General features: G+C 39.9%; 1 protein-coding gene across 4 annotated transcripts in view; it reads right to left on the reverse strand.

Annotated features, from left to right (window-relative positions):
- LOC120553351 (kinesin-like protein KIF21A) overlaps positions 1–9,180 on the reverse strand; it is a 38,117-nt gene extending 28,937 nt beyond the window's left edge. For all 4 annotated transcript variants that reach the window (XM_039791682.1, XM_039791680.1, XM_039791681.1 and 1 more), the window contains exon 1: positions 9,058–9,180. In XM_039791682.1, coding sequence (XP_039647616.1) covers positions 9,058–9,101 — 44 coding nt within the window. In that variant the 5' untranslated portion in view covers positions 9,102–9,180. The remainder of the gene's footprint in view (positions 1–9,057) is intronic.
- Between the last annotated feature and the right edge of the window lie 5,602 nt (positions 9,181–14,782).

The following is a 14,782-nucleotide window of genomic DNA, read 5'->3' on the forward strand; positions in this document are numbered from 1 at the left end:
CACTCTGGGGTTCAACTGAAAACACCCTTTTCTCCTGGCTGAATAAGGGCTGCCCTTCAGCACTGTGAAGACTTACAGCGCTAATCCACCTTCTAGGGTGACACACGCAGGCTCCTCACAGGCGGTTTCCCCAGGAAATTTAACTCTGCCACTTCCTAAATGTGCACAATCGCACACTTATAACCACACACACATAGAGAAGCATGCCTCAACACTTTCATACTATTGTGGACATGCAACTTCACTGTTTTAGGGAGTTGTTCACTAAACGTAATTAGGGTAGTGGTTATGTAATTACAATGTTTAGCCATGCTTAATATTTCGTATATTGCTCCTCTTGTATATCAAATATTTGTGTTATGTATTGAAGTGAGATTTTAGTTTAAAAAAGTAGTTCTACAAAGTCAAAAAACAATTATTACTATTACGAAATAACACAAAAAAAACATACAAAAAAGGTACAGACACAGACACACACACACACACACACACACACACACCAGGATCAGGGCCCCCCCAAGGCCAAGTGAAAACCTTTGTGTCATAACTGCTCAATGCATTAATCCGCTGAGACAGTTTCAGCTGGTTGGAGGGAATGCTTAGAAAAAAAACCAATAAGAAGTTCCAGAGTGGAGAGGATTAAAGATATACTTTTACATAGTGGATTGTGAAGTATTTGTCACAAGGCACTTTACATTACAGCATAAAGGTTTGTGTTGTTTTATCACAATACATACACAATCCAGGAAGGATTTTGATGCACAGTTTGTGCAGGAGGTGGCCATTAGTTCAAAACCAACCCAAAAGAACAAAAAATTCATAAAGTAAGACACCTATATTTTAGTAGTTTACTTAAATATTTTTGACATCTTTGAAGATATGCTTGCCAAGATTTAGATAAGAGGATTGATTTCACTCTCATGGCTGTACGGCCCAAATGCAGCTAGAGCCGGCCGCTGGTTAGCTTAGCTTAGCATTGGAAACAGGCCGGCTCTCTCTCCTTAGGTATCAAAATCCGCCTATGGCTTTGGGAAGCTAATACCGACAAATAAATAGTCTGGCACATAATCCCCTTTAATACAGCAACTTGAAGTTTACACTTTGTTTTTGTGTGGATTATACATCACAAAACAACATTATTTAGTGAGGCAGATATTTTTAGCTTTGGACAGAGCCACGCTAGCGGTTTCCCCTTGTTTCCAGTCTCAGTGCTCAGCCAAGATAACTGTCTCCCAGCTAGCTCCAGCTTCATATTGCAAGGACAGATATCTTCTTATCTAACTCTTTCTAAGGACGCAAATAAGCACATGATGAAAGCTGCAATACATTCTATTCAATTCCAAAAAAAGAAATGAAAGCATGTTTACTTTCCATATTGAACTAAATGTTAGCCCAACTGCTCAGATAGCTTGTTAGCTTACGGCCAGAGGCGCATTCGTTTCTAAAAGAAAATGCTAACTGTGCTAGCTCATTGTTTATGCGACAGTACTGGGAACTTGAACGTAATTACTTTTAAGTGGCTGCCAAATGACTAAATTCTACCAATATTAAAAATACAAAAGTGTAATTTCAGGATAGCTAAACATCTCCTGTTGAAGAAACAGTTCATTATGAGTATCTGCATCTTATGGAGTTCAGTGTTTAGCTAAAAGACACAGGCATGTAAACTGTGACCATCAGTGCTATTCCAATATAACTACAGATATAGAGGTAAACTGAGCAGCTCTTAAGCACAGTTCAATAAGTGAAGCCTCCAGCTGGCATTGACTGATGTGAGGAGTTTAGAGTGATGAGATACACTGACTCTTAGAGATTGAAGGGGGATGCACACACACACACACACACACACACACACACACACACACACACACACACACACACACACACAGTATAGTCCATATACAGAATACCTATACAAATAAACACACACACACACACACACACACACACACACACACACACACACACACACACACACACACACACACACACACACACACACACACACACACACACACACACACACACACACACACACACACACACACAGATGGGGCTTTGTCAGCCTTTCCCCATGTGACAGGTCCTCATTACTGCGATTACAGCGACAGCCTGAGAAACAGTGGGCTCCTCGTGCACACACGCGCATGCTTAACCAGAGAAAACCCAGACATTGTACGCCTTCGGCCTCAGAGGTTTCATACTGTGACACTTCAGAGCGGAGTTAAACTGATGAAAGTTTAACTCAATCTCAACCAGCTTAAGAATTTACTTTGCCTCATTTGACATTTTGGATCCTGATTCTGTCAGTAAGAGTGGATAGATAATATAAAAATAGAAGAAAAAACAAAATCATAGCCATCAGCATTACCCCTCTGCTGACCTAATGATCAATGTAATAGGATGAGAGCAAACACGTAATGAGGTGATGCTGGTAAAAAAGGAGATGAGTCAGTCCGTCAGCACCATGCTGCTGATCTCATGCTTCCTGAAACAAAGCCAATAAAACCACATGCTGACATCACTCCTTCTGACAATCAGCCAATCAAATCGCTTCCTAGGGATGCGGCCGATCACTCCGCATCGGACACTGCATCATCACTGACAAACAAACAAAGCCCGATGTTTCATTCCTAACTGCCAACTCTAATCCTCAGTTATTTTATTTTTGGTTTAGTGTTGAGGTCCACTTCAAACGCCGTGTACAGCTGGCACGGGCAGCACAGAGTGATTCAGCAGAAACAGAAAGGAACATCTGAGCCCACAAGGCAGCCGACAACAAGGCTATTTTATGCACATTTAACACTGCTACCAGAACACTGACTCATCACCTGACCCGATCTTGTAGAGTCACATATTTTTTTGATTTTTTTTTCCTTTTAAATTCAAATCCAGATTTGTTTCAATCTCATGCAAAATAATCTGGTGCATCACGCATAACCTGCTTTATCCCAAAACTGGCCTAATTTTGCTTTACCAGTTCACCCTAAATATACCGTATACAACACTGAACAATCACATCTAGGAATAACCACCACAAATTACACAATTGAAAAGATTAATTTTCTTAATAAATCTTTACTAGGGGTGTAAATAACAAGTTTTATCACAATATGATATTGATTCTTTGGATGATACGACCAAGTCCCAAAACTATAAAAATCTTTCTCTGACACACTTGCTTGCTCCTCTTCATCTACATCGTCTTTGTTAGATGCCTTCTCTTCTTTGCATATAAAAGTAGAAAAGGAAACTCATAAAGGCATAATGACATATAATGACTGGGAAATTAGCTCTCAATTTCTAATAGAAGTGCCAAAAGTGCAATAGGCAGTGTTCTCTATCTTAGTGACGCGCAGCCGAATAAGCAGCTAAAGAATGTCAGTGAGTGTGTTGATGAAGATATGAGTGGACTTTAGTCCTCTGATGTGCTTTAACTGTGGACTGATGCTGTCCAACAGAGGTTAATAAGGGGCCACACTGCACAATGCATGCACGTACGCACGCACGCAGCTATTACAGGCCAAATCTTATTTCTAGTCAAAGGCCTCTGTTGAAGTAGAAATACTGAAAAGCTTCATTCTATTCTTTAGGACTCTATGACAGGAAACAGAATCATACAACTGCAAGAACGCCTTCAGGTAAAGCGTCATGACTTCCTTATAGAACAATATGCAAACACACACTCACACACACACACACACAGGCAGCTCCTTTGTAGTACATGGGGCAGCAGGTGCACTTGTAAATTTGCATTTGTCTGTTGACCGTCTAATGGCCGCCTAGAGCAAGAGGATGAGTGAGGAGACAAAGAAATGCTGGAAAGATGTAGATAAAAGAGAGAAAGTAGACCTTCTGGGCAGGGGAAAATGGCTCAGCAACAATGAGCGACTACGGTTTTAACTCGCCACAACACAGTCGGACAATCTTTCCATTGTTTACTAGAGCAGCTGCTCTTGACATCAAGAGCCAATCCATCGTATTCAGTGTACTTCTGTAAGCAGCAAGCTCTAACAAGTCTTCAACCTGCAAGAAGCTGAATACAGCCAAACTCTCTCTCACTGGAAAAGTGATTGCCTAAAAACATAGCACAATAAAAAAAAATTGAAAATCAACTGTTTAATGTAATATTGCAATCTGCTAATTATCCCTAGAATTGTCACATTTAAAATGAATTCATCAAGAGTGCAGTAGGACAGGTGCATCATTAAATCTGCTGTCAATTAAGATGCATAACTGTTTTACCTGTAAGACCATATACTAAAGAAGGCTCCAATATGGATGTGAAGTGTTGCTCCTACAGTAGAATTCCAGTCATTTTCTAACAAGGTTGCATCTTTAATGTTTTTTTGGGAAAGCTCACAGCATTTTACAGGAAATGATAAAGACGTATGAAAAAGACCTTGACTCTGTCTTTTCTCTCATTGTGAAAACAGCTAGGCAGTGATGTGCCAGGCCCAGAGGGCATTTGGGGATGAGGCCAGGGAAAATGAAGAAGAATCAAGAGAGCAGGAAAGAGAGAGAAAAAAAAAAAAAAAAAGACAGAGAGAGTGTTTTGCTGACTCAGGGTTTCATCACAGCTCTGACTGCTTCCTGGGTCAAAGGTCGCTGGACAGGAAGGAGGCAGAGGTTTTGATGGTGGCAGAGGATGGTGGCTGTCAAGAGAGGGCGTATGAGGATCACACACACACACACACACACACACACACACACACACACACACACACACACACACACACACACACACACACACACACACACACACACACACACACACACACACACACACACACACACACAGGAAATGTTGTCTGTTGAAAGGACAGTTAAGCCCACTTATGTCACACACGGGACATTAGATGAAAGACTTGGTAAAAGCAGCGGAAAAGTCGGGGGAAATACGTAACAGACAAAACGTTTTGCGTACATTTATGGTAGGAAGTCGAAAAAGTATGGCTTTAAAACACAGCTACAGTAATCACAACTCTAACCTTGTATTAGTAAAAACAAATCCATATTGAATTTACCTCTGCTTGTGCTAGTTTGACTGACGTTAGTCAATATCTCAGTAACTGCAATATCCCATGGCAGTAGCTGGCAGATGGTTTTCAGCATGCTTTGCTTTGTGTCTCAGTTCACTGGAGTTGGTTCATGAATATTTATCATGAATATGCCTGGACGGACATGGGTTTATTGATGCACACACAACACACACAACACACACACAGCTTTTGTATCATGGCAGCAGGCGCACAGCCTTTGCCCTCAAACACAATCCACAAAGGTCAAGAAGGTGGGACTTGTGTCTGACAGACACCTGAGAGGAGCCAATAGGAGTTAAGTCTGGATATTAGTAAAAAGGAGTAGGTCTAGTTTGCATTTTCCCAATTTCCCTAACAGATTCATTAACCTGCAACATGCTCTATGTGATATGGAAGTGTAAGCAAGCAGTTTAAGCATGAAAATTAAGAAATTACAAATGACCTTCCAGCTTTCCATTTTCACAACCACTGACTAACTTCTCTAATTAAAGAGGAAGAGCTATCTGTTCTTAATTCAACAGCACAACACCTCATTCCTCACTGCTGGCTAGTTTTGGCTGTAGGTTCTTAATTATTAAAACTGCACTTTCAGGATATCGACATACTAATAAGTTACTTGAGAGGCTCCTTTGGGCAAAGTATGTACCGTGACTTACTTCTCTGGGATAAATCGTTAACTTCCTGTATCGTTTGATCATGGAATATGGGACGGGATAAACACATTGCAAACACGCGCACACAGATGTTACATAAGGAAAAAAGATCTGGAGCACATTCACACAAGGGATAACCCAGCAAACACCAACTGTGTGTGTGTGTGTGTGTGTGTGTGTGTGTGTGTGTGTGTGTGTGTGTGTGTGTGTGTGTGTGTTTTGCTGAATCATCCAACAATGTGTTACTGAAGTGACCCATCTGTATGCTGTCAGGCGGGATAATCTTCATAACCAGAGATAGCAGCACAGCACACACATCTAATAACCCATTAAGAGGCCAGTTACATCATCTTTCCAGTTATAAATCAAAACTCCCAGAAACACCTTCCCTCTGTTCAGGCTCCAGACCCCTTTCTTTCTTGTTCTGCCTCAGAAAAAAAAGTGAGTAAGGGTGATAAAGAAGCATTTCATCACTCTGGACATGTTGGGATGGGGGATTAGGAACTTGCTAACAGACAGCATTAGCCTCGCAGGCTCAGACAGGTATTGGCTGGCAACCTGCTAGCTGATTACTGCAAACACACACAAAGAGCTAACTAAACAATTACAGAGTGGGGAGAATCTGACAGTCAAAGCAAACTCTAAATAATTAGAATGTTGCCACAGCGATTAATCGAGCTGAAAACACCAACATGGAGCTGCGGTTTGATGTTCAAAGAGATGAAGACAGTGATTTAATAGCAGATGAAAAGTTGCGACTTCCAGGGATTATTAAGTGAAATCAATTCAACTTCCAGGTAAAGATATTGATATGATGTACTGGTGTAAAAACATAGCAAAAATATTCACATTTGCTAGTGTAGGAGGGTGTGTCCACTGCCATGTCGCTGTTAAGGAGGTGTTCACTATGACAACTTTTGAACACTATGTTGTTACAGTTTGTATTTCTTTCACCTCTGCTGTCACAGTGAATTCATAGGTTGTTTAATAGGGAATTGTCTAATGTTTTCACTGTAGATGCAAGGCATGGGACTCCTTGAAAGTATGTAATTGCTGACTCAGCAGGAAACATTATTGCTTTTTTTCCCTTATGGGTCTATGGGCGACACCTTTCACATTGCATATAGTCATTTGATTCATTGCTCATATAAAAATATTGATAAGTGCAGCTTTAAGTTAAATGTTCCAATAGACTTTTTAATATTACTTATCAACCAGTTTGAATACCAATGGTTTATGTTTGTTTCAATGTTGTTGTTTTTTCCTTACAGGCCTTTTTCACAGCAGATATTTTGACATGTCATAGTTTTGCCAGTTCTAGAGTTCTGGTATTGTACGCTGGCTCACTGGTGTGTCCTAGGACACTTAAATGGAAATGCCATTGTTAATGTTATTAGCTTCACATGGGCTTATAGTTTAAGTCCAAATGTCTGCTGTGAAAAAGGTCTATAACTCATTCATGCAAATAAAGCACACAGCATACAGTAATAATAAGCTCTGTGAGCTTGCAGGTAAGGTCAGCTGAGTCACAGTGACAGGAAGTGGATCACCTTGTGTATGTGTTAAATAAGAGATTATTTACAAAGAACTTTCAGGTGTCACCACAGCTGACCTTTAGAAGAGGCCCTGAACTGCTGACTCTACCTACAACAAACAGGATTCAAGATTTTTTCCACAGAGGAGCAAGTATTAGGCCTACTCATAGTTTCGTAGAATCAAAACGATCAAACCCAACTCGACCCTTCATCCAAGTCATATTACCTACCTAATCTTAATTGTTATTTTCAGATCAAACATTTCCTCAAGTCATGCAACTCTCATACAATCATTTAATGACAGAGGGGCATAATCGTTGTGTACCCATAACATGTCTGCTGAGAGTAGGTTAGTTCATATATAATTACTGATACATTTAAAAGTTCCCATCAAATGAATAAGTGAATGGAAGAAAGAAAGAAAAATAGCCTATATGAAAGGGTAAGCCAATGAATAGCTGACTGACCAATAGGACTAAAGGTGGAAACCTAACAAGCAAACAAGACAACAGAGCTCTACAAATAATGAATGAAGCCTGATCTTTCTAAGAAGATACAATAGCAGGTAGTTTCCACTCAAAGAGACAAACACACATACCTTTCTTTAGCCTTGGGTGTATAGTGTGTGTGGTTAATATGTTTTGAGTGTCTGTGTGTTGAAAAGCTTAAAAGTTATTTGAAACGTGTCTACAGCAAACTAAGAAAGCAACCTATGCCCATATTGAATTATTAAGGAGGCCAGACAAATTCAGTGTTATTGATGAGACCTCACGGCGCTGAGAACCAGAGTGCATGATGATAGGATATACTGACAGATTATATAGTGTATTATCTATAACAGAGAGAGACTTTTAAACGGAGTTGGCACAATAAACAGAGTCCCGGGTCAAAGTCTGAATGCACAATGACAAGTGAGACAGAGAGAGGGATGAGAAACATGAGGAGGTACATGCTTTTGTCCTCTATCGTCCACTGATCCAGTTCACATGACGTCTCTGATTGTCTTTCCAACACAAACACACACACACACACACACACACACACACACACACAAAAGTGCCTGCCCTTCCTATCATGTCACTCTATTGATTTCTTAAGTCTTACTGTTCCAACCACACAAACACTTCTGAGAAATGCTGATCTAAGCAGTGACCAGACGGTGGCTATCTCAGTTTGTCTGCCGTGTAAGTCGCAGCGTGGATTGGCCAAGGGGGTAAAGGGTCAGATCAGTACAATGGAGCGATTCCAAACTGCCTGAAACTTAACCCATGATACACTACAAATTAAAAAAAATGTAAAATGCCTGAAAACAAATGGGATCACAAGCAGTAATAACCTGTATGTGGCTACCCAAAGCATTGTCTATCCGTGTGCCGTTCTGACTACAGTCACACAATGTCAGGGGAGAGTGACAGGCTTTTCCTTGGCCTAATCCCTCAGAGCTGCAGATCTTCATTCATAAATCCACTACACAGCAAGCACATGCAGTGCCGGTATTAACAAAAGAAGCTCATGATGTAATCATGGGCTACTGGTCTTTATGTGCTGTGTCAATCATGCCATGAGCATCGATGAAGTGCAGCTCCTGGCATGGGTATGGACAGGAGAACATGTAGTAGTAGGGGTATTGCTTTGGAGGAATTTGGAGATCGAAGAAGAAGAACGGATGTAGGCTACTAGAAGAGGCACAGGTAGGTTGGGGTGTCTGAGCTGAATATACGGCCAATATAATACACAGTGAAGCCCAAACAGAAGCAGGAATAACATGTGCATGGTTGTAGCAGGTGTGAGCATCTTCGTAGAGAGGAGGGTCTGCTGCATCCTTACCTCAGGGCTACGCGCACCGAGCTCTCATCCGGCCCGCCGCTCATTGTGTCGCCGGTGGATATTCCAAATAGTCCCGCTTATAAATAGCTTGATTTCCCTTTTTCCTTTATCCTCTTAGCGAGACAAGAGAGCGCCGTGGGCTTCTCTCTCCCTCCCAGAAAAGCGCTTCTATCTTGAGCTCCCCCCTCCGCCGCCGCCCTCACCACCTCCTCCTCGCCATGTTTTGTGAGATGGAGCAGCGGAAATGTGCTTGGGGATCCGGCGGTGGTCACCTGTCCGCAGGCATCGTCTCAGCCGCCTTCCCGGGCAGAGAGTGGCGTGTGTGTGGTGACGGACGAGCTGGGATCCACTTGGCGTGTGACTCTCGAGACGGAGGACGTCACCAAACTCCTCCCCCCCTCCTCCTGAGCTCTACCAATCCAGATAGGGGACGACCCCAACCTGACCCACAGCGCAAGAGAATAACATGCTCAATAATAAAAAAAAAATATATATAAAAAATTAATAATAACAATATAACAATAGAACTTGATGAATGTGTACAACCATGTATCATAAAATCAACAAATAATGTTCTCAGTCAGACTTCTTTTAATATATAAAGATATATGTTTTTCATGCATGCGCATCTCTTCACAATGTATGAAACTATTCTTCTGGAAGACAATGTGAAACACATTTTATGGTTTGTCAGTTCTTTGATTATCGATTTCTTTTTATTATTTATTTAACGTTACAACGATATGAATGAGCTGCTATGCAGTGGTGTAGATGTGATGCGCAGGTATATAGGCAGTATGGAAAGCTCCAGAATGTCCATATACCCACTAGAAAATGCCCAATGACACGCAACAACATACTTTCCATTATATTTTTGATATATTTTGAATTTTCATCTGTTATTTTCTTCTTCACATAGGCTAAATAAGGTATTTCCACCGTAAATTGTTGCATAAAATTGTATCCGAATACAGGAAATGAAGTCGTTGATGCTCAAAACTTCCCTGGGGGAGGACACCCAGACCCCCCACTAATAAGATATTTGATATTTGATGGACAACATGCATGTTCCAGTAAGATTTCTGTCAGGTCTATGGCCATATATTATAACGTGTAGCCCTAAAGAAATATAAAAAAAAATCATAAACAAGCAAACATTAAAATCTATTACAATGAACATAAAACGACACTAAAGGTGTATGCAAATCCGGATTTGCAATAAATGAACGGGGCTACTTGGCTATGCTGCCATCTTGTGGTCAACTCATATCGTTGCACTGTAGGAGTCATGGAAGTGATGTGCATTTTTCACCAGCAGATGGCTTCACTAACTCACTTGTTGTGTCCTAATCCCATAATACATATTTATATGCAGTATACTACTCGTCAAAGTGTACTGTTGGCACAAGACAATCGTTTAATCGATTTAATAGTTGATTTGTAAGCTGTTACTGTATGGATCTGTTACACCTTTATCCACAGTTACTTTTTTCCCCAGCTGTGAGCAGCTCCTCCTTCTCCTTGACCAATGCATTGTGGGACTATAGGGTACATCAAAAGAACACTTCAAAATCAAGTGTTTCTTAGTAAGCGTACTGCCTGTTTTGAGTATACTGTAGTGTAAATCTAAATATTCCACAGAGTGGACCTTTAGCCTGCTGAGACAGGTTTACTTTTTATGTATGCTTCCACTCCACTGTACAATGCTTCTATCAGTAATCTGTCAAACAATAAGGAGTTGGTAAGAGCACATGAACCACCTACTTAGGCTATAAATAACTTGACATTAACTTCTCAACGTTAGAAATTACAGATGTGACAAAAACCTGTAGCTAATCTAAGCATTTCAACATTTATTTTAAGGTACTGAAACTTGAAATGGTGTAAATTGTGTTCTAGAAAGGGATGGTGAACAAACAAACAAACAAAGCCCATTTTTTTTTTGAGGTTGCACTGTATTTTTTTTAATTACAAGAAAATACATCTTCATCTTTCAACCTAAAGTGACCTTAGCACATGAATTTTTAACAGATGACCTTTATGCCGATGCACCTCTCTTGGTTCTAAGGTTAAAGAATACAGATTCCTACACATGCACAATGAGGTCCCACTAAAGGAAGTCTGGGTTTCAGGAGTTAAAAATATAAAATAGTTATGGGAGTTTTGATTGCAAACTGTAATTATGTAGAAACTACAAAGTGTAGTAATCCCTGCTTTTGAGAACTACTGTACTTGTGGTCATTCACCTATCTTTTCCGTGTCATTCTGTCCTACACCAACATTTTCCTTTTTCCATGTCAACAGTTCACACGCCACATGCACAGTAAATCTCAATTTAAACACCATGTGGTTCTAATAAAGTAATGTTACATGCACTATATCAACACAATTATAAAATGATCAATTATCAAACCAAAAGGAAAACTTGTATGACCTGCCTGCATGTATTCATTGTCTTCGTAAACCTTAAGAGATGCTTTAATATACATAATGGATACATTCAATCTTTTACTTACAAAAGGGAAGATAGAATGTAAAACTTTAAGTATCAAAGTTTTGTTAGTAAGGATGTCATTACAGTATATAGCAGGGTCACACAGCGTAGTAGGCCACTAAAGGCCTAACTTCACTGGTGAGTAAGCTATCTTAACTGGTTTCCTAAAGGGGTAAGAAATGATGAGGTGCCATTTTAAAAGATAATGTCAATGTCAATTTTTTTCCCCACCCCTCTTAATTAGCCCAGAACCAACTTCAGTCATGAAAAAAGACGCTATAGGCTTCATGCAGTCACAGCAGAATATCATTGGAATATTCTACCTGCAAAAATGACTTTTGGCCACTTGGTGGCAGCGGAAAGAAGCTTAACACTAACAAGCTAGCATAAACATAATACTTATATATACTTTTGAGTTGATATTGCAAACTTGTTAGCAAACAGTGGCCTGTTTACACATCCTGAGCAAAATTATCATTCATTTTGGAGTCGTGTAAATTGAACATTTTTCTCTCCTTTTATCGCTGTTTGCTGCTACCACCAACTCCTGAGGCAAATATCTGGCTATTTAGCTGCTAGCTAAATGTTACAGTTGCCCAATGTTCACTAGCTAGCTAGCTAGTTGCTAACTCGTTCGGTATGCAGTGCTGGGCATTTAACAACTGCCTGCTATGGCCGAAAACAACCTTATGAGAGCGGTGAGAGTCAAACAAAAAGGACCGGGAAACCAAAACAACGACTTAAACGTTGCTACAAAGCTCAAGCTGAGGGGAACTGCAGGGTTGAGTAATTATTGTATGTCCATCACTACAAGCGACCCCCTTCACATAGGCCTACATGTATGTGATTCATTGCTAATAAAGGAATATTGGTTATAGCCACTAGAGATATTAATAAATAAGAATACAGGTAATCTTTGAGGTAATTTCATATGTACTAGTCCCTAACCACGTAATCAATGGATAATTATCCCCACTGTAACCAGCTTCTAAAAACTAAGTTAGGCTCAGTTTTTTTTGGTGTGATTAGATGACAAATTAGCCCACTCTTAGCCATATAGTCATTAGAAACAATATGTAGCACGATAAGCACCCTTTTATGCAACTCAAAGCGGAAGAAAATTCATGAAAACACACAATTTTGAAAAATAAAGACCTATACCAAAGCATGAAGCATACTAGGAAAATGGCACCTCATCATTTACTATCCATACTTGGGATAAAAATAGTAATAGGTCTGACTTTTGAACTATTGAAGCTATGGTACGGTCATTTCTATGAATGTCAGCCACTCTCTACACTAGAGCTGACCTCATGTTCCACTGTCACTTGGCAGACTCTGTGTCATTCAGAGGCTTGTCTTGGCCTCTTGTCAACAGAGTCTCACCGACGGCACACAAAGATAACTTATTTCAGGTCAGACACTTCAGTGCCGAATGCTGCTGAAAAGGCCTGCAAGCCATTTTCAAGCCCTACAGTACTGTCTTTGATGCTCTCTTGCGTACCGAAGGAAAGCATGATCATTTCTTTGCGGTCCAGATTATTATATTACAAGACCATCAGAGAGCATTCCAGTTATTATCCCTTTAGATAATAAAGGGATGTATTAAAATTCCTACTTTAAATTTGTTATTTTTCTTCTCCAGTCACATTTGAGGGAGGGGAATCTACATTTGTCCTTGTGTAACCTAGCAGCCATCATCCTGAGCAGAGCAGGGCTGCATCCAAATGGTCTTAAGTCTTTTTCTTGAACCAAACACTAAAAGCCGAAAGCGGAGGTTGGAAATGTTTAGAGTCTCAATGGAGCAAAGATGTTGCACTTCCTGGATGCAGCCGCAGCTCAGTCTAACTAATAAAAGGCCTGAAGGAGTCAACAATTGACATCATGAGTTCCATAACAAATTAGAGGATGCATGTTTAGCTATATACCTAAAACCAGTACTAATTTACTTATTTCATTGCAGACAATAAGAAGCCAATGTGTACTTTGAAATATAGCAGTGCACTTGTTTGTGTTCTGCTGATGATGTGACTGATTGTCTATTCTCTGCAACACAGATGTAGCGGTGGGTTAACCAAACAGAGGCATAATAGCACAATAGTGGTGTTCTAACCAGTGAGATGACTTGATATTACACTGTAACAGCCACTCAAGCTTCAAAGTGAGATGGTTCGAGTCCTGTGTGCGACACAGAATAACATACAGAAGTCCAGGGATTCCCCTGTTTGTAAATGCGGGAAAAGTGTGCGTCACATAGCACAAAAAAGAAATGCAAATGTTTCTGGGTGCTTGTTTTTCCTTCTTAAATGCAGTGATAATTTGTAATTCTTGTTAAGCTTTAAGCCCAATTCAATGCATGAAACCGAAATTGCACAAACATCTATGATTCCCTCTCCTATTTCACTCAGTAGAATCTGGGAGGCAAAACTGCCTAATTTACTTTTCCTCAGACTCTTTATGCAGCACACACACAGGTCTGAACCACAAAAGGAACAAACTGTAAAAGCAGCCACAACCACAGCTTAGAACCACCACATGAGAACACAACGTTTAGGACTTTTTTTTTTTTTTTTTTTTTTACATAATAACTAAATTATGTTAATGTAACAAATCAATAAGTTCACAGTATCACAACTTCAGACAAGTTGCTGGTAACAAACATGGAGGCTAAATGAAGGGAAAAAAAGAACTCATTTTGATCCTGTCTGTAGCCAAGATGTATGCCAGCCAATCGTCAAGAGGCAACCAATGTGCTGAAGTGCCCTTGAGCCAAAAATGAAATCCCAACCAGCTCCAGCATCTGTGATCCATAAACAAGCCTGACCTAAAACCGTTTTACGACTGTATATTAGCCCTATTATGTAATAACCCAATAAGGCCTCATATATTTTAACAAATAACATGGAGTGTTATCTTAAATATAGAAGTGCATGCATGTAAAACACACTTATGATATTAAAAGATAATCCACTTTAGAAAGGTGAGAAATAAAGACCTTGAGCAAAGTATTTCTTACATCATCATCAAATTTATATGAGGTGTTCCTTAACCCTCCTGTTGTCCTCAGGTCAAATTTGACCCATTTTCAAAAAGTTTCTATATCAGAAATTTGGTTTTTCTTTCAAATAAATTGTCAAAAAAAAAATATATAACGTGGATGGTTCACTACAACGCTCTTAACAAGTTAAATAATCAGTTCACTACTTTCATTGAATTTGGGTGTTTTAGTCA

The sequence above is a fragment of the Perca fluviatilis genome, chromosome 23, assembly GCF_010015445.1.
Source record: "Perca fluviatilis chromosome 23, GENO_Pfluv_1.0, whole genome shotgun sequence".
Taxonomy (NCBI): Eukaryota; Metazoa; Chordata; class Actinopteri; order Perciformes; family Percidae; genus Perca; species Perca fluviatilis.